General features: G+C 41.9%; 1 protein-coding gene across 4 annotated transcripts; it reads right to left on the reverse strand.

The window, feature by feature from the left end:
• Positions 1 to 1,246: 1,246 nt before the first annotated feature.
• SLC34A2 (solute carrier family 34 member 2) lies at positions 1,247 to 26,055 on the reverse strand. Of its 4 annotated transcripts, none has more exons than XM_069744647.1 (14): positions 25,910 to 26,025; positions 24,002 to 24,034; positions 18,947 to 19,046; positions 17,166 to 17,279; positions 16,425 to 16,553; positions 16,086 to 16,229; positions 15,641 to 15,752; positions 12,478 to 12,673; positions 8,932 to 9,018; positions 4,820 to 4,934; positions 4,062 to 4,229; positions 3,836 to 3,952; positions 3,623 to 3,747; positions 1,247 to 2,243 (listed from the first exon to the last, which is right to left on the reverse strand). In XM_069744647.1, exons 2-14 carry the CDS (start codon positions 24,011 to 24,013, stop codon positions 1,677 to 1,679), a joined length of 1,986 nt encoding a protein of 661 aa, XP_069600748.1. In that variant the 5' UTR covers positions 24,014 to 24,034; positions 25,910 to 26,025; the 3' UTR covers positions 1,247 to 1,676. The 4 variants fall into 4 exon arrangements, with proteins under 4 accessions (XP_069600748.1, XP_069600747.1, XP_069600746.1 ...); XM_069744646.1 differs by having other exon boundaries at positions 17,166 to 17,282; XM_069744645.1 differs by lacking the exon at positions 24,002 to 24,034 and having other exon boundaries at positions 25,910 to 26,055.
• Between the last annotated feature and the right edge of the window lie 664 nt (positions 26,056 to 26,719).

The following is a 26,719-nucleotide window of genomic DNA, read 5'->3' on the forward strand; positions in this document are numbered from 1 at the left end:
AGTTTTTTTCTATTTAATCTGAAGACAGCACAAGGTAGGGGTTAAAACTCAGATTTCAGGAATGTCTCTCTTATCTCTGTGGTTTTGTTTGTTTGCAATTATTGTTTTAGCACCAGGAGCTTATCATTGCTGTGACACTGTGAGTGCATGCTAGTCTGACACCTCCCCTCCTGTGATAGGCATCTCGCTGTCTATAGACAATGAAATCAATAGGAGAATGAAGAGTAGCAGGTGATTATACTAAAAGCAAGCATACATTTTTATTGAAAAAACATTAATAGGAAGGGGAAACAAGGGTAAAGTGACGCTATGCAAAAACAAACAGATATAACAGAGTCACCCATCATAGATAACAGCATAGTCAAACGTTATCTGTGCTAAACAACAAAGCATAGATAGTGCATATATAACAGATGGTATACCCCGGTAAGGTCGGTCCCCAAGTATAGAAATGCAGAGTAAACAACTTGTATAAACCGGTAACACCAGGGGGTAGAGCTTACCAGAGGTAGAAAGGTGACCCTGAGCTGCTAGATGGCAAGACCCCAACGTACGTTTCGTGTGTTGCAGACGCCGCTTTCTCAAGGGGATGCTTGTCTATAGACAATGCACATACAGAGCCCGGTGAGGACACTGACTGTGTCAGAACGACTGCACCCAGTATTCTAAGTGATACATCATTGGATTCAGCTTCTCTTTGCCTATATCATGCAGCTCTCAGATGAGAAGCAGCTGACAGATTCCCTTTAAGGGTTTTTTCAAATAGATTTTATGTGGATTTTGAAGAAGATTCTGATGTAAAATCCACATTAAAAAAAATCACATCAAATACTCTCTGAATAAGCTTTTTGTTCACTGCCTGTTGTCAAGTATAGTCCATCTCTAGCAACAGAGATGCTGAGACAGATTACAGAAAGAGATGTTGGGTCCTTGTCTCATTGCTTCTGATCTCCTGTCAAACTGCATACAGGCATAACAAAGAGGCAGACTTTCTATTCCGAGAAGGTAAACCATTAAACAATGTCTGGAGCAGAGTGTGCTGGGAAGAGAAAGAAAGGAAGTACCAGCACCCATAGTGCTGGCAGAATAGTGATTTTGATGACCCACTAACTTAAACAGAGTGGGTGGCAAGTTCTGAAAACTAGGCAGTTCCTGCACATATTAGTCTGATATCTGCATCAAAAACAGTTAATATTTTTGGAGGGATTGGGAGTGTCAGGACCACAAATAGACAATTATGCTCAAATCTGGATCACAATATGTATTTAATATAAGAACATGTCAGAACTATACTACAAATATGCATAAGAAACAAGGTAAAATCTTACATTTATATACACTAGATCCATACCCATTGGCTTTATCTACATACATGGGTTAAATGAGATATACAGACCTGTATTAATATGTACACAGTACAGAGCACAGGCTGCATTATGCTGGGATGTTTCCCATTGATCGTACTCTATATACATCTTCTTCCTTGCATACATATTCATATTATTAAGTCTATTGAGTGTCAATGATTAGAAATTCATTACAAAAATGTCTTACTTTTGATCTTGGCTCTTGATATACTGAACCTCTCGGGTCACTAAATAAATAGTCATTTGATCAAAACTCTATCGAGTAAGGATTTGACACAGTCCCTACAACGGAACCTCCTTAAATTTGTTTTACAAGGCGGTGAGGTTCATAGTCTTTCCATGATCTCTGTTCTCAAGGGATGGGAGTTCGTCAGTCAGATCTACAACATTTTCATGACACTCCAGAGCCTTGGGCTTATCGACTGCTTCTTCTTCATCTTCTTTACCCTTGCAGCACTTACATTTCTTGCAACAGCAGCAACAGTAGTGACCACAAAACAGCGAGAGGGAGGCCATCCAGAGATCCCAAGGCTTCATAGAATGCATCCACTTGGGTAGGAAGTCCCAGGTTTTTAGAAAATCTGGAAGCACCCTGGGGCATTTGGATTGCAACACACTGATGACAATTACAACAATAATTATGAACACAATTGGGGCAGCGACCCCCACCAGAACCTGCCACCCGGCAATGGACAAGCCAAAGATTGCCAAGGGCAACAGGAAGAAGCACATGATCAGGTAGACAACAGCAAACCATCGGTATTTAGCTGTCTTGTTCCCCAGGCTTTTGGCCATTCGAATTGGTAACCTCATGAAGGGGATGGGATACCAAATAAGTATTCCAGATATGTTGAAGAAAAGGTGACATAACGCAATCTGCAAAAAAAAGAAAAAATTTGTTTAAATAAAAGTAACACAATAAGATTATGAGAAGACACTTTATGTTATCAGCTCTGCCTCACTGTATGATCTGGTCAATAATGGCGTGTTCATGACCAGATCATAAGAATTAGAAAGGCAAGTAAGGAGATTCTTTATTACGTACAGATTAGCTTGATAAGTTAGGGCATCCAATCACTGGCCTCAACAATGATGACAATAAGCATCCAAGGTCAACGTGACCAAAACTGGTGAAACCATAGGAGTCTTGGCAATGGAGCAGCACGAGCTTTACCAACTGAGTTTAAGTTAGGTTTCTTTTGACCCCATAATAATTTTAATATCCTGGACAGCCACATTAAGGCAGCCATTAGCGTTGGGCAAGCAATTCTCTAATCAATAGGCCTCACAGAACATCATGATTTGTACCACAACATCATGGCATCACAGGGCCCAGTAATTGCCAGTGGCACCCAGCATGAGGGGGTAAGGATCCTGACCACAGAATTGAAGACTGGCCTGGTTCAGCTACTATGAAGGACTGGTCTGGATGGCGGACTGGGGCAGTGGGAACCTTCTTTCTCAACTCTAGTGACCATGTCACCGCCATTCATAACTGTACTCAATAACCTGGGCTGTAGATGGAAATATTATACAATGAAAAAAATGTGCAAAACTGAATATGAAGTTCTTACTTAACATTTTGATCAGAATATATAAGCCCACTGCCATGGCACATCAAACCTAACAGTGGGCTTATACAGTGTGATCAAAATGTTAAATAACGAACCTCATATTCAGTTTTGTAAAATTCATAATAGATTATAATACTTCAGTGAGCAATCCATGTCTTTTTCTACATGTTATTATATTGACAGACATTCATACAGAATGTCTGGATAGTCATTGCTTTTCTGAGCAAATTAACTGTTTTCTAGGTAGGCTAAGAGTTAAGCACACAGCAATCCGCTGATCTACATGGCAGATCCTTTAAGGTTTATCATTAGTAGTGATGAGCGAGTGTACTCATTGCTCAGGTTTCCCCGAGCACGCTCGGGTGGTCTCCAAGTATTTGTGAGTGCTCGGGAATTTTGTTTTTGTTAATATACAGCTGCATGACTTACGGTTGGTAGCCAGCCTGAGTATTTACGGGGGTTGCCTGGTTGCTTGGGAATCCCCACATGTATTCAAGCTGTCTAGCAGCCACAAATCATGCAGCTGAGGCTAGACGAAAACTAAATCTCCGAGCACATCCAAATACTCGGAGATCACCCGAGCATGCGCGGGGAAACCTAAGCAACGAGTGTACTCGCTCATCTCTATTTATCATGTCTTTAAGTAACACATTCTAGAGTAGACATCGGTATAACACCCACCTGTACAGAGTTTTGGAGGGTATCCCCCGGACTAGCCAGGGCAGCCAACAATGCTGTAGTTGTAGTTCCAATGTTAGACCCAAGTGTCAGTGGATAGGCCCGCTCAATGCTAATCACTCCAATACCTATAAGATGCAAGAGCCAAGATGCAACAGGAAGCAGGGACACTAAAATTAAAAGTGATGATTTCTCACAATCATACATGCTTCTTACCGATGAGTGGAGTGAGTGCGGAAGTGAAGACTGAGCTGCTCTGAACAATGAATGTCATTCCAGCACCGACCAACATTGCCAAGTATCCGGTTAACCATGAGAATGGGAAGGGGAAGTCTTCGGGAAAAAATGTAAGAGAGGACAAGTAAGAAATGATAGAACCAGGCATTTCTCTACATCGAGACATGGAGGTAATTGACATGAATGCAGTGTTACTAATAGTTACCGGTATTAATGATCTTCTTGATCACAACAGATACTTGTCCTTTTAGCAATGAGTTTAGAAGCTTGACGATCAAAATAAGACACATACAAAGCACGAACAATGACAGCGCCAACAGGATGAGTCCTACTGCCAGATCTGGGAGGTTAGTGTAGGCAAATAAGTGGGAGCCTGGGTAACAAAATATAAAGGAAGAGTTAAGACATTGGGTTCTTCTTTTCCTTCCAACATTTTGTTGATTGGTTCCTTCTATGATCTGAAAATGAGATGGTTTTAGAGCAGAATGAACCTTCTGAGGCGTCAATAATGAGAAGACCTCATGAAGCAAAATTTACTAGACCTACTTTTACTATCTATTGCTACCATTCTAGGGGTTTTCTACCTTCATTTGTTTTCTATTCTATAGACTCACTCTACAAAAAAATAAAAGAAGCTTAACTTTCCCCTTTGCCCCCAGTCTTTTTCACAGGGCTCACTGGTCTCATGGGAACACTGGATAGACAGGGGCAAGGTAAGAGTCCGCTATAGAATTAAAAAAATGACTTTGGAAAATTCCTTTTTTAATTTTGCTTTTTTTCCATTGCAAAGAAAAACTTTACTTATAGCATAATAGCTGTAAAATATTGTCAGATTATCTACAATTGCCTTGGGAATAATAAAGTGTACAATTATGTATTGGCTTTTATAGATTTTTTTTGCATAAGAATTAAAGAAAAAACATAATTAAAACTGTGAATTTTTATATTGATAGAAATACTTACAGGTGAACTTTACTGTCTCCGTAACCTCTGTCCAGGTCACATTGTTCTCATCTATCCAGCAGGGTCTGTTTAGAGTACAGTTCTCTATACCGGGCACACTACCATTGATCCAGTCCTGCAGAAAAGCATTATATACATGTTAATACTGGTTGTTGCATTGCATTTTGCCACAATGAGCACCCATAGTTACTGTATGAACCCACTCACTGGCAGACATACAGTAGATAGAAGATGATCCCTGTGCTAGAACAATAAATGGGCCCTTTGCAGTCCAAAAGCTCATCATTATGCACAATCACACCCACTTTGGAGATAAAAATGTCCCCTTTACCTTTCGGGCCCCTGTGCGGCTGCACAGGTGACACCAATGATATGTCCACCCAGGGCCGTATTTGCCACTAGGCACTTGAGGGCACGTGCCTAGGGCGGCGGGATGCGGGGGGGCGCCCTTGAGCTAGGTTTTTTCCTTTTTTTATTTTTTTTTATTTTATAAAACTCCGGGGTCAAGTTTCCGCCCCCCCTCCTCCCTCCCCCCTTCCCGCCCCCCCCCCTCCTCCCTCCTTCCCGCCCCCTTCCCTCCCTCCCTGAAGACGTAATACTCACCTTCCTCCAGCGGTGGCTGCAACTGCGTCTCAGCGCCGTCCTGTCTTCAGCGGTCACATGGTACCGATCATTAAGGGTGATGAATATGCGCATATTCATCACCCTTAATTAGCGCTACCATGTGACCGCTGAAGACAGGAAGGAAGACGCTGAGATGCCAGGAAGTTCTGTGCTGCGCGTCGGTGAGAGGTAAGTATGACAGGGAAAAAAGTGGGGTGCCGTGCACACAGGGGAGGAGGATGGGGAGCCATGCATACAGGGGAGAAGGATGGGGAGCCGTGCATACAGGGGAGAAGGATGGGGAGTCGTGCATACAGGGGAGAAGGATGGGGAGCCGTGCACACAGGGGAGAAGGATGGGGAGCCGTGCATACAGGGGAGAAGGATGGGGAGTCGTGCATACAGGGGAGAAGGATGGGGAGCCGTGCACACAGGGGAGAAGGATGGGGAGCCGTGCATACAGGGGAGAAGGATGGGGAGCCGTGCATACAGGGGAGAAGGATGGGGAGTCGTGCATACAGGGGAGAAGGATGGGGAGCCGTGCACACAGGGGAGAAGGATGGGGAGCCATGTACACAGGGGAGAAGGATGGGGAGCCGTGCACACAGGGGAGAAGGATGGGGAGCCGTGCACACAGGGGAGAAGGATGGGGAGCCGTGCACACAGGGGAGAAGGATGGGATGGGGAGCCGTGCATACAGGGGAGAAGGATGGGGAGCCGTGCATACAGGGGAGAAGGATGGGGAGCCATGAACGCAGGGGAGAAGGATGGGGAGCCATGAACGCAGAGTGGGAGGATGGGGGAGCCATGAACGCAGAGTGGGAGGATGGGGGAGCCATGAACGCAGAGTGGGAGGATGGGGGAGCCATGAACGCAGGGGAGAAGGATGGGGGAGCCATGAACGCAGGGGAGAAGGATGGGGAGCCATGAACGCAGAGTGGGAGGATGGGGGAGCCATGCTTGCAGGGGAGAAGGATGGGGGAGCCATGAACGCAGGGTGGGAGGATGGGGGAGGCATGAACGCAGTGTGGGAGGATGGAGTATAAATATGGAGTATAAATACTGGGCCCTATAAGGGGGACACAGTGTGAGAGGACAGTGTGAAGAGGGGACTGGTATAGAAAGGAGAGGACAGTGTGAAGAGCATGTACCATAAGAGGGACAGTGTGGGGGTCATACTTTGTGCAGACAATATAGTGAGGGGCAATTTTTTATTTGGGAGCATTATAATGACACTTGTATCTTTAAGGGCGTCATGTGGAGACTTTCTGCAAAAGAGCGGCGAAGATGGAAGTCTGCAGAGACGGCTGTGGATGAGAAAACTCATCATGGGATCTGGACAAGATGAAGAAAAGGAGAACGGCTCCAGAGTCAACGCCATCTATAAGGTACCTGGATGTAAATGTTATTTGTGATGCTAACTCTCATGTTTTTATATATGTTAGGAGATTTAAAGGGACACTGTCACCTGAATTTGGAGGGAACAATTTTCAGCCATAGGGGTGGGGTTTTCGGGTGTTTGATTCACCCTTTCCTTACCCGCTGGCTGCATGCTGGCTGCAATATTGGATTGAAGCTCATTCTCTGTCCTCCGTAGTACATACTGTACCTGCACAATCTGCAATCTTGCCTTGCGCAGGCGTGTACTATGGAGGACAGAGAATGAGCTTCAATCCAATATTGCAGCCAGCATGCAGCCAGCGGGTAAGGAAAGGGTGAATCAAACACCCGAAAACCCCACCCCTATGGCTGAAAATTGTTCCCTCCAAATTCAGGTGACAGAGTCCCTTTTAAAGGGGATGTCCAGGCTTGTGATGAGTCTGCAGTCATTCTTTGTGACTGCAGACTTCTGAATTCTCACAGTGCACACTGCACGCTGTCAGGATTCTCTCATGCTGGGGATTTACATTAATGCGATCACGTGCTGACTAGACATGCGTGACCTCCGTCAATGAAAATGAACTGAGCGAGGCCGGGCACATCTAGTCAGAATGTGGTCAGAAGTCTACAAATCACATACTTGTGCTGACATGACTGTCCACCGGCAAGGGAGAATCCTAAAAGTGCAGTGCATGCGTTGTGAGAATTCAGAAGCTGCGATGTCAGGATTCAGCTCTGCAAGTTCCAGTAGTCGTCACATGGACACGTCACTCATATGCGATTTTTCAGACTTAGGGTGTGTGTCCACGTTCAGGATTGCATCAGGATTTGGTCAGTATTTTACATCAGTATTTGTAGCCAAAACCAGGAGTGGGTGATAAATACAGAAGTGGAGCATATGGTTCTATTATAGTTTTCCTCTAATTGTTCCACTCCTGGTTTTGGCTACAAATACTGATGAAAAATCATGACCAAATCCTGATGCAATCCTGAACGTGGACACATACTCTTATGGTCCTGCGACATCGAGCTTCTCTTCTGCTTCTCTTAGTTTTTCACTGAACATTGAGAGCATTAGGGAGAGGAGCTCGTGGGCACATGACTGAGTGTGCAAATCACATATGTCCTTGGCGGAGGGGGGGCACCAAAATGAATTCTTTCCCCGGGTGCCAGAAACCCTAGATACACCTCTGCTGGTATGCTACTGCGAGCGGTGATTACCGGGTGCGGTGGAGGGAGGTCTGTGCACAGGCAGTGAGGCAGGGACTGAGGGTGTGCACAGAGAGGATGGAGACCCGGACACTGCCCGTCCCAGTCTACGCCGTAGCCTAGAGCCCTCATTATCATAGGAATATGGCAGTTAATAAATTGCTTTTCTGAAGCTTTATAGTGTAGTTTTAGGTCAGGGAGGGTTGGATAGGGATGAGCTAGCAAGGTGCAGGGACAGGTAATGATGGCTACTTGCGAACATGTGCGGCAATTGCGGTTTTGCACTTACGATGATACATAAAACACTGCTAGTAGTGTTTTTTCTCATTGCTGCAAGTACCGCATTTGCCGGATGGCGGCAAAACCGCAATAGCCGCACATGTCTGTAAGTCCCATAGGGAATGAATGAGGCCGAACGCAGTGTTGCCCTAAGTGATCCATTACGCGGCAGATGCGGAAAAACTGTCGGATCTGCTGCAAAAGGCGACTTTCACATCAGCGATTTTTGCCAAAGTCACTGCCGATAGTGTCATACTCACCAAAGGGGGAGGCAGCACTAAAAGTGCCTAGGGCAGCAGAAACTCTAAATACGGCCCTGTGTCCACCCATGAACCCACTGTTGGTTATTGCCTCCATATTACAGCTTCATATAACACCAATGTTTAATTTTACCTTATGTGTAGAGATGAGCAAACCCAAACAACCCCATTGATTTCTGTGGGGTTCGGGTTCTGGTTCATGTTCGGGTACTGCTCTGGTACCTGAACCAAACTTTGGACTAAAGTTTGGCCGAACCTGACAAACGGGTCTGCTCATCCCCACTTATATGTGAAGCCTTAGCCAGTATTTCTTGAATTATCCAGTTTGGCTTTAGTTCAGTAGTGTTCTGCTATATAGAACAATCACAAGATGTCTTTTTACCTTATAGCCACATTCTCTCTTGATCAGACTCCTATTTTGAGCATCAGGGTCACCGTTGGCTACTTGCTGAATGACATTTTTATCAAGCTGAAATAAAGAAGAGATTTGTTAATGCGTTGGATCAATGAAGAATAACTGTATAGCCTCTGTGTAAGCTACAAGAACTGAAAATACAGTTAGAAATTAATATGTGCATTTGCACTTCATGTATTGCGTCTTAACCTTAGGCTGCGCTGGCTTCTCCCCTTTTTTTTGCTCTGTTATTGGTAAGTGACTGACCACCACTGTTGCCGTGCGCCGCGCCTGGTTATGTGCGCCATTCTTTCTGTGTCTCAGTGATTGATAGGCTGCTGTACACACACACAGCAGCCCTGCCCTGCCTCAGGCTTTGTTTAATTATGCACCTGTTCCTCAGCCTGTTTCACTCTTCATCTGTGGCTCTGGATGGGCAGTGTGGAGGTTGGATCCGAAATGTCTGTCTGGACCTGGTCAACCTTTATCCTCGCTTGCCTACTCTGGCGCCATGGGGGTGACTCAGTATATGCTCCAGGTACAGCATGTTTTTAATGTGGTCTTGCATTTAGTTCGTTTAGGAGGCCTTTATGGCACAGCGAATATAAAAAACGTAGTGTAGGACTGCCCCAATATGAGAATGCCGTGAAGAGGCGGGGTGGCTCAAAGAATTGATCAATTGTTTGCTAAATGTCTCATTTTGAAAATACAGTTAGAAATTAATATGTGCATTTGCACTTCATGTATTGCGTCTTAACCTTAGGCTGCGCTGGCTTCTCCCCCTTTTTTTTGCTTAGTGATGGTGGTACGGTAGATGTTTTGTTCATTTGCTACATGGTGTTTGATCTTCATCCATTGATTTATGTTCATAATCACAGAAGCCATTGCCAAGTAATCAGGTACATGACTGCAATAACTTATTACAATTTTTATAGCAACCCAACTGAATGCAAAGGATTTCTTCCCCCATTTTGAATGAGTTCCATGAATAAAGGCTATGAGGATGATTCCTTAACACTGACCTAACACACGCCAGTCTTGATATTGGAGTATACTGACCTGATTCATTAAGCGGCGTGCACCACTTAATGGATCAAGCACGCCTGATACCCAGCGTGCAACACCACCAAAATGTATGTCAGCCTTTTCTGGAGGAGGATACACTACCATAGTGGCATAATTTATGATGAATTTGACAGGCAGCCTTGTCTCACACATGTTACCCCATTTCTTGTCCATAAATGCCAATAGTCGCACCTTCCAAAATGCCCCAAAATATTTCAACTTAAAGGGAACCTGTCACCCCATTTTTTCAGATTGAGATATTAATACTGTTAAATAGGGCCTGCGCTGTGCGTTACAATAGTGTATGTAGTGTACCCTGATTCCCCACCTATGCTGAGAAATACATTACCAAAGTCGCCGTTTTCGCCTGTCAATCAGGCTGGTCAGGTCGGGTGGGCGTGGTGACATCGCTCTTTTCTTCCCCAGCTTTCCGTTGGTGGCGCAGTGGTGTGCGCATGTCGCAGTGACGAATCCACTGCGCGCACGTGAAGAAGCAGCGCGTGATCTGCGCTATTACCCCCTGTCATCGGTGGGGGCGACCATCTTCCTGGGGCCGCGCGTGCGCAGATGGAGTGCTCTGCTGCACGGGCCTTCAGGAAAATGGCCGCGGGATGCCGTGCGTGCGCAGAAGAGATCGCGGCGGCCATTTTCCCAAAGCTGAGATGCAAACTCTGAAAAAACGGGGTGACAGGTTCCCTTTAAGATGTTTACACCAGAATTCTGGCACTCAACTTTTATGTCTGAGGAGATATTTATTAATCAGCAACGTTGCTGATTAATAAATATCTCCTCAGACATAAAAGTTGAGTGCCAGGTTTTGTTACGTATGGTATGGTGTTGGAACCTACCTGAGCACCTCTTGTCTTTAGGCTGTGCACCAGGTTATATACTTAAGTTACACCAGAATTCTGGCATAAGCATTTTAATAAATTGGCCTCTTGTGTATAAATGATATTTTTTGGCTAATAATTTGTGATTTAGTTTTATGAAAAATATTTATTTAGAATTGAGAGTCCTCAGTGGTTGATACCGTTTAATCGATAACTGAAAAGATGGTAACAAATTGCGAGCTTTCGAGACTAAACAGGTCTCTTCATCAGGCAAAGACTAAAAGAAATTCTGAAGAATCACATATTTATGCACAACATAGCACAGAAAAAAAAAGCATGGATAAGACAGGTGACATGAGGCAGAATTACCATGAGTGATAAACAGTTATGTCCATAAATATTGGACCAGTTCTTAGATAAGGAGTGTTTTATTGTCCTCTGATTGGGGTCTGGTTCTTTTGTGATGACCCCACATGGTTTGAGGAGCAAGTTCCTTAGTTGATGTAAAAAGACATAAATCCATGCGACACATTCATTCCTGCACTAAGACTGTCAAAGGTCATCATCAGTTTATATTCCCATACTCTTCTGTCTCTCACTCATGGTAATTCTGCCTCATGTCACCTGTCTTATCCATGTTTTTTGTTTTTTTTCTGTGCTATGTTGTGCATAAATATGTGATTCTTCAGAATTTGTTTTAGTCTTTGCCTGATGAAGAGACCTGTGTAGTCTCGAAAGCTTGCAATTTGTTACCATCTTTTCAGTTAGCTATTAAAAGGTATCAACCACTGAGGACTCTCAATTCTAAATATTTTTCTATCTACTTGCTAACACGGTACCAAGATATATTAGTTTTATGAAACATTTTCAACCATTTGTCCTTTGCTGCCTGCATGTATTTTCATTCACTGCAGGCTGCTCAGTCCTGTATGAAATCAATCAGATGAATAATCTGAAAGCTCAGTTTGTTACCCTTCTCTCAGTATATCAAACACTTATCGAGCTGACTATTGATTTACGTTTATTTTATTTGGTTGTAAAAATATAAGCTTAGATTTGTGTTCTGGATATCATAAAGACACAGACTGAGCTGTCAGGGAGCTCGCTTGCTGGATTTCTCACTGATCTGGACTGAGCAGCTTGCAATGTATGGGAATAAATGCAGGCACCAAATGAAAAATATAAATCATGTGGTTACTCCAGCTCCAATAAAATGGTAAAATTCTTTATTGATCCAACGTAGTCATAAAACAGGATAATCCTTACAGATAGTGGACAAACCAAGTGATTGCACAAACTATGGCAACGCTTGGTTTGTCTACTATCTGTAAGGATTATCCTGTTTTATAACTACGTTGGATCAATAAAGAATTTTACCATTTTATTGGAGCTGGAGTAACCACATGATTTATATTTGCTGCCGCTTGGAGTCTGGGTCAGGACGAACTCTCGTGCTCCACATCTGATGGTCTGGTTGGTGAGCTGGCTACGGCTTTTTAGCCATTTTTTCTCACCAAATGAAAAATGTTTACAATACTTTAATGAAACCTAATTACAAAAATTATTTTTAGCCAAAAATACATGCATGTAAGAAAAAAGAACAAAGGTGTCCATTTAATTTTAACGTTAATGCACATACCTGAATAATTCCTTTGGTGAGGGGCTCTGTGATTACTTTTAGCATATCTGGGGCATCTTCCCCTGACTCAATATTGAAAGACTCCACGATAGCATTAGTTAGGTGGAATAAATATCCTGATGCTATTTCAATAGGCAATAGAACCAGCACTGAGAGCCAGTTGAAGAAATCATGCACAGTTGCTCCTGCAAATGCCCTGTAAAAAGGAAACAAGCTTTATAAGTCTTTAGAAATGAGTTCAATGAGGGTTATTTACATTAATTACAATGCGGCCTCATGCACGGGGCGTTCCCAGAGGCTCAGTTCCATGAAGATCTTGGCACTATGCTGCCATACGATGAATTGTGATGTGCAATAATGGGAAGTTCTCCTTCAATGCTTGTTTTCTGTTGGGTACCAGCACTTGAACACTCACTTATTGCCAGAGTTGTGTCCCTGCTATCCATTCATTCCGTTCTGGCAACCAGACCAAGGCCAGCAGGAGTCGAACATACGAATTGTTCATTCTATGTCTATGGCACTGACAAAGAGAGTCATGCACAACACTGCGCTTGGCTACCTTCATATCTTTAGACTTCCAACTTGCCGATCTATTCAACTCATCGTCGCCAAGTTTTTGAGACCATGAGTGATCCAGGAGAGGATCAGGAACACAAATTCCCTATCATTTATCAGTTATCTAATGCTCTGATCATAATAGAGACCCCTTCATTTGGTCACTTATTATACAAGAATCAAGGCCATCTAGGCTCCGTTTACACCTACTGATTGGCGGCATTAAACTATGTTTGCTGATCAACGGTTCATAGCCTAACCAGTGTTTACACAGGCAGTACAACTTTAATAGACTGTTCAGTGCGCATACAAAGTACAATGTGCTGCTGAGATCAATGATCCTTTACACAAACTAAAAGTTCATTTCACCCAATGAACAAGCATTTTCCTGGTGATCAGCAGCCTGTGTAGATTGCAGAATTATCGTAAACAAGCTTTCCTAGGATAATCGAGCAGCGTAAATGCTCCTTTACTTTACACAGTGTGCAGATTTATTAGGCAAGTTGCATTTTGATCACAAAATGAGAGCCAACTACTAATTAAGTAAATCAAGTGATGTGCATCTCTGTAATGAGGAGGGGTGTTGTCTAATGACATCAAAACCCTATATAAGGTGTGCTTAATTATTAGGCAACTTCCTTTCCTTTGGCAAAATGGGTCAGAAGAGAGATTTGACGGGCTCTGAAAAGTCCAAAATTGTGAGATGTCTTGCAGAGGGATGCAGCAGTCTTGAAATTGCCAAACTTTTGAAGCGTGATCACCGAACAATCAAGCGTTTCATGGCAAATAGCCAACAGGGTCGCAAGAAGCGTGTTGGGCAAAAAAGGTGCAAAATAACTGCCCATGAATTGAGGAAAATCAAGCATGAAGCTGCCAAGATGCCATTTGCCACCAGTTTTGCCATATTTCAGAGCTGTAACGTTACTGGAGTAACAAAAAGCACAAGGTGTGCGATATTCAGGGACATGCCAAGGTAGGGAAGGCTGAAAAAGACCACCTTTGAACAAGAAATATCTTAAGACTGACTTTTCAAAGGTTTTATAGACTGATGTAATGAGAGTGACTCTTGATGGGACAGATGGATGGGCCAGAGGCTGGATCAGTAAAGGGCAGAGAGCTCCACTCTGACTCAGACACCAGCAAGGTGGAGGTGGGGTACTGGTATGGGCTGGGATCATCAAAGATGAACTTGTGGGACCTTTTCGGGTTGAGGATGGAGTGAAGCTCAACCCCCAGACCTACTGCCTGTTTCTGGAAGACAACTTCTTCAAGCAGTGGTACAGGAAGAAGTCGGTATCGTTCAAGAGAAACATGATTTTCATGTAGGACAATGCTCCATCACATGCCTCCAACTACTCCACAGCGTGGCTGGCCAGTAAAGGTCTCAAAGAAAAAAAAATAATGACATGGCCCCCTTGTTCACCTGATCTGAACCCCATAGGGAACCTGTGGTCCCTCAAAAAATGTGGGATCTACAGAGATGGAAAACAGTCCACCTCTCGGAACAGTGTCTGGAGGCTGCGGTGGCCGCTGCACGCAATGTTGATTGTAAACAGATCAAGCAACTGACAGAATCTATGGATGGAGGCTGCTGAGTGTCATCATAAAGAAAGCTGGCTATATTGGTCACTAATTTTTTGTGGTTTTGTTTTTGAATGTCAGAAATATTTATTTCTAAATTTTGTGCAGTGATATTGGTTTACCTGGTGAAAATAAACAAGTGAGCTGGGAATATATTTGGTTTTTATTAAGTTGCCTAATAATTCTGCACAGTAATAGTTACCTGCACAAACAGATATCCTCCTAAGATAGCCAAATCTAAAAAACCCCACTCCAACTTCCATAAATATTAAGCTTTGATATTTATGAGTCTTTTAGGTTGATTGAGAACATAATTGTTGATCAATAATAAAAATAATCCTCTAAAATGCAACTTGCCTAATAATTCTGCACACAGTGTATATCACTTCATATACTTTGCAGTTATATCTGCATTCCCTGCGCTAGATTATTCTTCATGCGATGTCTAGACACGTTTTTTGTTTCTCATTTTTAAATATTTCTTTATAGTTTGGGATATTTTGTGCTTTATTATGTTTTCTTTATAATTGTTTGCTTTGTACTTTCTTTGTACTTTGCTTTTCATCCATACTCCCACTCGACAATACTTGTTTCCATCGTTCAGATTCCCTCTCATCGTGGATTTACAGGTCTCTTTGTCGATAAATTGATAACTTTGACTTCTAAAAGGAGCGTTCTGGCAACTATATGATTATATACGAAGTTCTGTTCTCAGGGTGTGTCCCTGTATTTGGTTTTCAAAGATCTGAAACTGCATAAATAAGTGACATAAAAAAAACATAGGAGGTAGGGGCTATTATATCTGGATTTGGTTTTACACAAAGAAAATTTGGTTATATGTATTAAGGATACTTTTCTTTTGAGATATTGGCTCAAATAGATCACAACCAGGGAAAATACTTCAATGTTAAAAAATAATAATGTACAAGCATGGTTGGATATCATTTTGTCTACTACAGGGAAGGACTGTACGCGCTTCACTGCTCCCTCATTTTCTTAATTGACATAATAAGAGCAGGCACTGTACCTTCTGAATTCATTCCGGTCACCAGACTGCATCAAAGCCACAATGGTGTTTGTGACTGATGTGCCAATGTTGGCTCCCATGACGATTGGAATGGCCGTCCTAACCGTAAGAACTGTCAAAACACAACCAATCATATAAACAATATTATTGTTCTAACCTCCAGAACAATGGAAGTGTTGTTTCATTCATTTATTATAAACAATATAAAAGGGCAGCATTATTCAATTACGCTACTATTCTTCCATGTGCCCGATCAATTGGTAGCATCGTGACTTCTGTACCGTATTGATATGCAAATAAATATAAGCAAACATGGAATCGGTATTTCGAAGATTTTAAGTTATCGTCTCATCCAAGTCTGATATAACATGAGCAACCACTGAAAATATCACGTGGCATGGTAGAATTTATCGTTATACAATTATACAGTACAAGGTACACTTACGGCCAGATGACACCATGCTGACGATAATAGATGATGAAGTACTTGAGCTCTGCACAAGGACGGTCACCAGAACTCCAATCACCAGACCAGCAACAGGATTGGACAGTACCGAGTGGTTCTTGAAAATATCTCCTGCGGCCTTTCCTAGAATGAGTTCATTTTAGGTTAGTGAAGAATATAAATGAATTGTCCATCTTATGTCACCAGCTCTCGGGCCATGTAATCCAGTGTTTCTTAGATACATCTGCTGTAAATCTCATGTGTGTGATAACCACAGCTTATACGATTATACCAAAACCAATATTGGTGAAAACAAGGAAATCGGTAATAATCTCTTACCGCCAACCAGTTGGAAAGCCGAGCTCAACACGTCCAAAGAGCAAACAAAGAAATACAACAAAGTCAACAAGAAGACAAATTTCATGATTGACTTCAGAACGGATAGGATGCGTTGCTTTGTGGTCATTTCTGGGGAACAAAATTTTCTTTTAGTTCTTATCTTGATAAATCTGTTCACGGTTATAAGAGGAATTTAACTTATGTGTAGATATAATTCTGTGTATACAGTAATGGAGAAATATCACAAACACGTAAAAGACATTGGGACAGTCACCTCCACATTCCTCCTCCAGTAGATGTCATGACCTCCCACTCTAAATCCATAGATATTAATATGGAGTGGACCTCATTGTAGCTATAACAGCTTCTGTTCTTCTGAGAAGGTTTTTACAAGACTTTTGGAGATGTTTATGGGAATTTTTGACTTTTCTAGAAGAGCATTTGTGATGTCAAAAACTGACATTGGATGAGGGGAGCTGAATTTGCCCTTTACAATGAGCCATTTTTTCACAAATAGGCAGAAAGCATGGCGAGGGGCTGGATGTTATACACAGAGGGCAATGGGACTGGAAGAGAAGCCTGTATTTTATACCTTTGTTCATACAGTGTATGAGCATAAAGATATACTTATATGTGTGTATACATACTGTGGCAATAGGGAGATATCACGTGTACATTTATTTGTGTGGTTATGTGTGTATATATGTGTATATATGTATGTGTGCTGTATGTGAGACCTACCTGACCACTTTGGTCCTGTACTCTTAAGTTCTGGCATCTCCCATGGGTCAATCTCCTGATTTTCTGATTTGTCATTGTATAGCGACACAGTGGAGTAAGCCGGAGGTAGTGAGTCTTCTAGGAAATATAGACAGACAATTATTACCAGCCTATTATATAATACTCTAGTTTTGACATTTTTCATTGATGTATGTAGGATACTAACTGGATACCAGTGATAATAGAACTTGAAAAATTGACAAATCTCTTTGTCTCTATTGTATTTACTTCCCATGATGTATCCTTTACAGTCTTCATATTTTATAGAAGCGCGCTGGCTTTTTATTTTGCGCATACAATGCTTATTTACCATCATTATTCTGGCTGTATATTTAATTCATCGCACCTCAAATTCATCTATACATTTCCCTCTTTCTTACAGGAAGTTGAGTCATGTGTGCTCCAGTCTGACAACCAGTCCAGTACATGCACTAATGTGTAGACAAGAAGTCAGTCTCTGGCTACATCACCTATCAAATCCCTCCTGACCACACTCAGACTCCTCCCCTTTACACTTAGCTCCGCCCTCCCTGTGCATCTATACATCTCCCATTCAGCTAAAGGTATAGGTGAAGACATGAAACTCTCTTTGCCGCCCATAGTAACCAATCATAGAACAGCTTTCATTTTGTATTCTGCAATATAATTACTTACTATGGGCAGCAGGGGAAGGTTTCCTTTTACACAGATTACACTGAGACTGTGCTGTATACATCACCTAGGATGCACTAAGACTGCTGTCTATGTTGCATTGGAGACACTGAGACTGCTGTATACATCACATAGTGTAAACTGAGGCTTCTGTATATACATCATATAGGATACACTGAGACTGTTGTATATACATCACATAGGATACATTTAGACTGCTGTGTAGATCACATAGGAGACTCTTAGACTGCTGTATATACATCACATAGATACAATGAAACTACTGTATACATCACATAGCATAATCTGAGACCACTGTATACACATCAAATAGGATACACTGAATCTATTGTATATATCACATAGGAGACACTGACTGCTGTATTTACATTATATAGTATGCACTGAAAATGCTGTAGTCATCGCATAGGATACAATGAGACTCTGCTATACATACATCACATAGGATACAATGAAATTGCTATATATATATCACATAGGAGCCACAGAGACTGCTGTGTAAACCTCACATAGGAGACACAGAGACTGCTGTGTATACCTCCCATAGGAGACACAGACTGCTGTATTTAAGTTGCATAGGAGACATGGAGACTGCTGTATTACATAGGATACACTGTGACTCTGCTGTGTAAATAAGGGGACAGAAGCTCTAGGTCACTGATCTATCACTATATATCATTAGATCGGAGCAAAAGCAATGTCATGAGATTGTGGAATCATAGAGAATGCAGTCTACATTAAGGTAACCATCTTGGAGGGGAAGAAACAATCAAGATGGCAGACAGCCCAGATACGTCAACTAAAACAGATGTACAGAAGGCATATACCAAAGCATACCTCTACATTAATATTTAACAATAGTCTATACTGAATTATATGAGCAAAAGAAATCTGGTGTTCATCTTGTAATGTCACACGAGCGTCAATGAGCATTTATCTGAGGCATTTCCTGTCCTGAAAAAATGGTGCAATGGAGAAAATAGGTTTTTAGTCCTGCAACGTAGAAAACATGCAGCAACAACAATGATGAGCTTACATAAAAGGTGTTTGTAATTTAATGATAAGCTTACCAGGGGTTGGGTTTGCATTGTCATTATTAGGAGTGTATTTGGGAGGATCATCCACACCTTCTGGGATGCGGTGCTGGAATTCGGGGAAAGGAGCCATTGTCTGTAAAAAGAATGAGATGGTTAGACATCAGCAATCATTTACCATTGTCACAAATGAACATAGCGTTTCATACAAAAGAACCCATTCACCACTCAATAACCTTAAGCAATGGCGTAGGAGATGACCCATCACCTGTAATGGTTGTGACGCAATGAATTATCTACTTCTATACAATAGGATATATACTTTGTCTTAGGAAATTAAGGGATATACTGCGGTATAATTTTAGCTCAATAATAGATTTCATCAAAAAAGGGCTAATGACAAGGAACCAGAGCCATCAGCCCTGCACGGGATTGCTTCATAAAGAAAGACCCAAACCAGGACCACAAAATATAAAAAAAACCTCATGTAACATGTAGGACTTCTGGTACGGTGATCCTCCATGGTCAACAGATAGATCGGTAACTTGCACATGGAAAAGAAGTCTGTTATTTTCTATAGGATGATTAGAAAAGGCACCAAAACCCTCATCCTGTATCCTGGAAAATGATTTTTTCCCATTGCAACATTTAAGTTTTTAGTTTTTAGTTTTGTACATATCCCCCCCCCCCATTCTCTATATCAGAATTGCTACCACTTAATCAAATTGGATGTTTAAATGGTCATTTCAATAAACTTTGCAAAACTCAATAGTGCAGGCAAAAACACGAAACGTTGTAATATATATTATCAAAGAAATATGCTTCATTCTCCACTTATGAGCCCCTTTAACTCCTCCATCTGGCCTCTAAATATATTATGCACTCTGAAAAAAACAACTAAAATCCATTTTTGGCATAACAAAACAGACTGCTAGCTCACCAAGGGAGCAAATTGCACATGCCTATGGAAATATATGGAAAGGGAATGGAAGATGAAAAGTGAGAGACACAGGCACATATAGATGGTGCTGCAGCTTACTAGTAATTGCTTCATGTCATGGGCAAGGGCTGAATTCATAGCTACACTGCTCAGTACTGCTATACAATGTTCATCATGTGCTACATAGAAACAGAAGAGCAGGAATGTCTCAGGTCTGAGTTTGCTGTGTATGGCAGACACCATGCTTGTCTCCACCCACTAGCTCAGTGACAACTGAAAGTTATAGACAGGACCTGCAGAGGGTGATAAATGCAGGATGCAAGTCATATAATGATCAGAAATAGCATTATTCATCCTGTACACTTACAGGATAGCTTGCTCTAAAAGGTCTTCTAAAATTACAAATTTGCTTTAGTAGTAGTTGAGGGACAGCGGTATAAGGAGCCTATAACTGAACGGGGGCAGCACAGCCATAACTAAAATCTGCAGTTTCTTCAACTGTCTTCTAGATTGCATTAAGAAGGGAGTGTGGGGTAACATTTGCATTTACCTTCAGCCAACACCATCATACAGTCCCATGCAAATAACCTCACCCACTTTAGTCCTTTCCAGGATATAGTCTCATGTAAACAGACATCTTCTCCTCTAGAGCTGAGCAAAAAGATTCATCAGACCCCGACAGCACAATCAGAAGTGTCCACCCAACCACAGCCCTGTGAACCTCCTCCTACCTAGCGGGATCCCCAGCACCTCTTGTGATTTGTAGGTCCGGCATGACGGGGTCCGGTGAATCTTGTTGCTCACCAGTAATTTGCACCTTTTTTCCCAATGCGGCAGATGCCAAGACGCCACTCTGCTGTCTCTGGTTTCTTCATCAGAGCGCCATCAATCATAAAGTGATGACATATCCTCGCAATACGCCAGCACTTTATTAGCTGGAAAGGCATTGTAATTCAGCTAATAAAGTGGAAAAGGATTTACTAAAGCCACAATGATGAAAATCTTCCATCAGATAAATTGCCTTTTGGATAGTAAGGATCGCACATGCTGTTCCTGTTTAGTGCCCTCCTCCGTCCGTGCCCGCCATTGGTGTGGTCTACATGACAATGAGAAGTATTGTAATGTGCCTTGATGTACATATACTATTACTGGGATAAATTACATTAAAAGGGTGGGAACCACACAGAGAGCAGCACCGAGATACATCAATGCATACATTCTCCTATTGTTTTAATTATAACCTGCGCCATCTCTTACTAGACTATCTAACATAACCTGCCGGGCAAGTTATTAATAATTACCTCCGTGGTCTATAAATCAATTGTGCATAAACTTGGCACCTTGTAGGCCCGATAATTCAAAGCATGTAGTGTATTCAGTACAATGAATAGATCCCACTCCAAGGCTGGACCGTCTGCAAACCAACAAATACAGATACCTAGAGGCTCCCGTTCACATTAGACTAATGTCGACTGAACCTGACAACATCAACGGGTTTGTTGGCCTAATGTGTATGGGGTCACTGGCCAGCTGATGGTCGGGAGAAATGTTGATCACCCATGTCCAATTATGGACTACTGATCGCACTCTTCTCCCGAATATAAGCTGCTAGCCCACATGTCAGTTTCTGGCTTTCTCATAGAGAACACAGGAGAGCTTGGTCAAACAAACACTAATGTGTATGGAAGAGTCAGTGGAGATGTCCATTTGCCGAACGATTTGCCAAAGCATCGTTTGTCCAACAGCCATCTAATGTGTATGGGGTTACCGGCCAGCTGATGGTCGGGAGAAATGTGGATCACCCATGTCCAATTTTGGACTGGTGATCACACTCTTCTCCGGATATAAGCTGGCAGCCGACATGTCAGTTGCCGGCTTTCTGATAGAGAACACAGGAGCGCTCGGCCAAACGTACACTACTGTGTATGGAAGAGGCAGCAGAGATGGCCACTTGCCGAACGCTTTGCCAAAGCATCGTTTGTCCAACAGCCATGTGTAAGGCCAACTTTAGACTGTGAATAACTAATGGTGTCCATTATCTGATATGGGGCACATATAAGCTAGAAGTCCCCATAGAAAGCCCTACCTGGACTCCAACTGATAACATGGAGCTGTCTGCTGATTGGTCAATTATTATCCAAATGGTCATGCTATTGAAATGTAATGCAAGAGATAAGTGGCTTGTGGCTACCAAGCCCATTAGCACCACTTACCAAAAATAGTAGTTTTGTTTGGTGGGGGAAAGACCTCTCTAATCCCTTTTTCTGATGTCAGGAGACATCTGGGGCAAGTTTGGGTGTATTAATAGATGAGAAGTGTCTATAATCAGCTCACATAACTATTTTGTTAACGATATCGTTGCAACGTCATGCTTTTTGTGACGTAGCAACGATCCCGCTAACGATATCTTTATGTGTGACAGCGACCAACGATCAGGCCCCTGCTGGGAGATCGTTGGTCGCTGGGGAATGATCAGGACCTTTTTTTGGTTGCTGATCACCCGCTGTCATCGCTAGATCGGCGTATGTGATGCGGATCTAGCGATGTGTTCACCTGTAACCAGGGTAAACATCGGGTTACTAAGTGCAGGGCCGCGCTTAGTAACCTGATATTTACCCTGGTTACCATTGTAAAAGTAAAAAAAAAAAAAAACTACATACTCACATTCTGATGTCTGTCACGTCCCCCGCTGTCAGCTTCCCTGCACTGTGTCAGCGCCGGCCGTAAAGCAGAGCACAGCGGTGACGTCACCGCTCTGCTTTACGGCCGGCGCTTATTACACAGTGCAGGGAAGCTGACAGCGGGGGACGTGACAGACATCAGAATGTGAGTATGTAGTTTTTTTTTTTTTTACTTTTACAATGGTAACCAGGGTAAATATCAGGTTACTAAGCGTGGCCCAGCACTTAGTAACCCGATGTTTACCCTGGTTACCCGGGGACTTCGGCATCATTGAAGACAGTTTCAACGATGCCGAAGTCGTTCCCCTGATCGTTAGTCGCTGGAGAGAGCGGTCTGTGTGACAGCTCCCCAGCGACCACACAATGACTTACCAACGATCACGGCCAGGTCATATCGCTGCTCGTGATCGTTGGTAAATCGTTTAGTGTAACGGTACCTTTAGTAGGGAGGAAGATAAGTGGCGGCCAGACACATTGACACTACTTATCTCAGAAATAAAACCTGCAGGATCAGTTTAGCATAAGACAATGACTGGAAATGTTTGAGGAATAGTTAACGTTGGTTAAAAGGTTAATAACAAATTCATAAATGGGTAAAATTGTAAAAAAAACAAGCAACATTACAATTTACTTGTTTTTAAAAATTCTCTCTGTTCTCAAGAACGGAGACATTTATTGTTTACGGATTGTTGCCTAGATTACCGACCACTGCTGGAGTTTATAATTGGTGGCTCCTCCCCAGGGAGTGCAGCGCTTACAAGCTCTTTGTATTAGAACTTGAAAGCACTGCTCTAAACTTAGTTGGATGCCTGGATCCGGCCAGCTTCTCTGACCCTGTGCTGTCTCTGCTTGCAGGATCGGAGAGCGCACAGTTTGGACCACAGGCGCAACCATGCAACTTTCCCAGACTGTCAGTCATTCAGTAGTACACCGCCCCACCCGGCCAACAGTAAGCCAGGAAGCAGCGGAGAACAACCCATAATCATTCTAAGAAATAAAGTCACTAAGTGTCTGCGTCCATAGTCTACTGCATGCAGCTTTTGGCACGCTTCACCTGTTGTGTAACTACTACTCCCAGCAATCGTGGACAGCCACAAGCTGCTTATTGGGAGTTGTAGTTTAACAACAGCTGTAGTGCTGAAGGTTTATGATCGTTGGTTTATTGGGCAAAATCAGGATCTTAGGGGCTAATATTATCCTGTTGTGCGGGAAGCATATTTACCGTACGTGCTTCTAACATACTTTAAAAAAAAAAGACAAATTATGACAAGGAGTATACTGTATATAAAATGCAGCTATATTAATGACAAAAGTAATAAAATATATTTCTTTAGTTACAATGAAATGTTAATAAAAAAAATAATAAAGTGCAGCAATATAATGAGATCCCTTCTCCTCCAAGCAGAAAACCAAGAAAACAGAAAAGCTTTGCCCAGATGTCCTCCACCATAACCAACCATTACCAAGTACCTTTTTCTCCATGTTTCTAGCTGTGGTCAATTACTGGAAAGTAATGATTAAATTATTAATACGATGCAAATCTGACATCATTACACCAATGCAAGATCATTTTTATAGGATATTTGGGAATTTGATGAGCTGATATTGATATGTGATGTGTCACTTCGTCCTTATTATACCATAGGAACCTGCTAGAAATGTTGCCGAATGCTTTTATTCATAGACTTTGTTTAAAGGCTGAAGTTTATGTTCCCGATGATGGTTTCTTATAAGTGGTCACCTATACCCAACATGATAGTGAAAAGACTCCATTGTATTACAATTGGAAAAATAATAATACAAAAATCCCGAGTGGTAAGGTGCTCCGATGAGCAGCCGGAATGTGGCATAGGAGACTGGTGCCTTGTTATAAGATGCTTCACTGGACTCACGTGCAACAAAAGAAAGTCTTCTAGAATCATTTACGTGCCCATCTTGAGAATTAGTAAGAAAAAATACAATAAAAAAAATAAATATGAATGCTGGTTGCACTCCTACTATACGCAATATGCTGTATGTATACAGAGATGTAGCAGAGCTAAGTGTGCCATTTGGCACAGCGCATGATGAAATCATTACAGTGGTTGCATTTTTATCATATTGCACAAATAATGCATTATGCACAGGTTTTTTAGCAGAATATTTGGGTGATTTTTTTTTTCACTATTCAGATTTAGCATAAATGCTGCTTTTTTGTGCAAAAAATCTGCCGCATTCAACAGTTGAAACAAAACGGATAGGATTTCACAAATACTCTTTTACACTGTGCGTTTGAAGATTTTGCACATTTGGGCATTTTTTTTGCCTATATGGTATATTTAATTTGCATTTATGCTGCAGATTTGGTTGTGGAAAGTTTTGTAATGGAACCATTCATCTAAAAACCACCCGTTTGGGATAAATGGAACAGATTTTCAGAATCAGAAGTTTCGGCATCACATAATACAAAATACAATAACAAGTAGATCAGAAAATGCATAAAAATCAAATAAAAAGCATTGCATGTCTTGGTCCAAAAACTTGTGGAAAATGTCGAAAAAAATCAACAGGTTTGAGTACCTGCATTTTATTGTTGCTTTTTCTTGTATTGCGTTTTTATCATATGATTCACAGATCATGTAATTCCAAAATTTCCTCTGAAAATCCTATGACTTATACTTGCACGCTGTAATATATGCACTTTTCAATACAGGGAAAGAAAAAAACAATGGAGGTCTGTGTGTGAAAAATGCCAAAAACTGGTTGAAAAAAAAAAGATCATACCTACAGCGTGCTGCAATTGTAAAAAATAATGTGACGATAAAGTGAAGAAAAAAAACCTCACATATGCATAGCATTTATTGCATTTAGTATTTATTTATTTGGCTGTAACACTATAAAAATGCCCCAAAAAACACCACAAAAACTGCCTAAAAATGCATAAAAGCGTCAGACAGAAGTTCAATGAAAAGGTCAGTTCTGCTACGTGACTATGTGCCGCTCAAAATATTTTAGGGAAAAGGTATGTAAAACTGAAAAAATAACTAGTTAATTGTAGGATAAATATGTCTTTAAAGCATAATAATATAAGTGGAAAATGCAATATAAAATATTTATAAATATTGGTGAAATTTTCATAATTTTTCCTATAAAAATAAAATAAATCTCAGCAGCGCAAAGTAGCTTTACAATGTGACGCAGTGGTCTGCCACATGTGGCGCTCCGGAAACTTCCACCATGAGAATACTTTATACCATGAGAAATGTGAAAAGCATCATGGAAAAATTGAAGCAGGTAAAAGTTATACACGTCCTGTATACAAGCAGCTGAAAATATAAACTGAGATTACTGTGAGGGTGATGAAGTGACACCACACACAAGACCTAAAATGTGACTCACCTGATATTGTGGTGAAACAGGAGTCGGGAAGGGAAAGGATGAGAGAAAGGATGCTCTGAGCACTACTATATAGGACAGGCGTTGTGCCACCCGCCCAGGTGACACCATGCCATCCCTCCCATTGTGAGATAGCACTGCCTTCCTACCTGACTTCTGTGCAATCAGCACTTTCCAATCAGAGCACTAATAAGTGAGGAAAGCCACTTGTCCAGTGTGTGCTCCATGCTGGTGAGGGAGGCAGGCTCTCCTAGCAATGTGCTGTAGAGGAGGTGCATCCGGCCTTCCATGTGGAGAAGAGGGTGGAATTGTTATTCCCTGCAACCTGAGACTCCTCTTCAGAGGCTCAACTGCTGCGTCTCTCATCACACACTTGTGATAGAGGAAATTAATATAATTTAGGGATACAGTAGTTTGGAACCGATATCTACGTACCAAGTCCTTGGCTCTGGTACCAGCCGGACTCTGAAATTAGATATTTAGGTAATGCAACATTTGCCAACTCTAATGAACAAAAAGGAGGCTCTCGGAAACAAAAAAGATACCGTCCGGACATTCGAAAAAGCTTTGGAAAAATTTCCCAAGTGCCGAAAAAGCCTCCCAAAATCTCCCAGACAGCAACGTTTCTAAAAGATTCACTGTGCGTGTCTTGTCTTCAAACGGAGCCCCAGCACCCTGATCCACATTCAGGAGGGCGAGAAATGGCAGGATATAATACAGCAGCCAGGTATAATTGCACAAGACCACTAATAAATGATATATACAAGTAGCACATGGTGGAATAATCAGAATATAACTTTTAATTTAAATACT

The sequence above is a fragment of the Ranitomeya imitator genome, chromosome 1, assembly GCF_032444005.1.
Source record: "Ranitomeya imitator isolate aRanImi1 chromosome 1, aRanImi1.pri, whole genome shotgun sequence".
In the NCBI taxonomy this organism is placed as follows: domain Eukaryota; kingdom Metazoa; phylum Chordata; class Amphibia; order Anura; family Dendrobatidae; genus Ranitomeya; species Ranitomeya imitator.

Excerpts from the sequence above, each read along its gene's own strand:
- SLC34A2 (XM_069744644.1), bottom strand. The coding sequence starts at position 26,017 with ATGGTGTCACCTGGGCGGGTGGCACAACGCCTGTCCTATATAGTAGTG. Across the intron at positions 16,554-17,165 it reads TACAGGACCAAAGTGGTCAG|AAATGACCACAAAGCAACGC; the intron begins GTAGGTCTCACA and ends TTTGTTCCCCAG. Across the intron at positions 2,244-3,622 it reads CCCTCCAAAACTCTGTACAG|ATTGCGTTATGTCACCTTTT; the intron begins GTGGGTGTTATA and ends TTTTTTTTGCAG.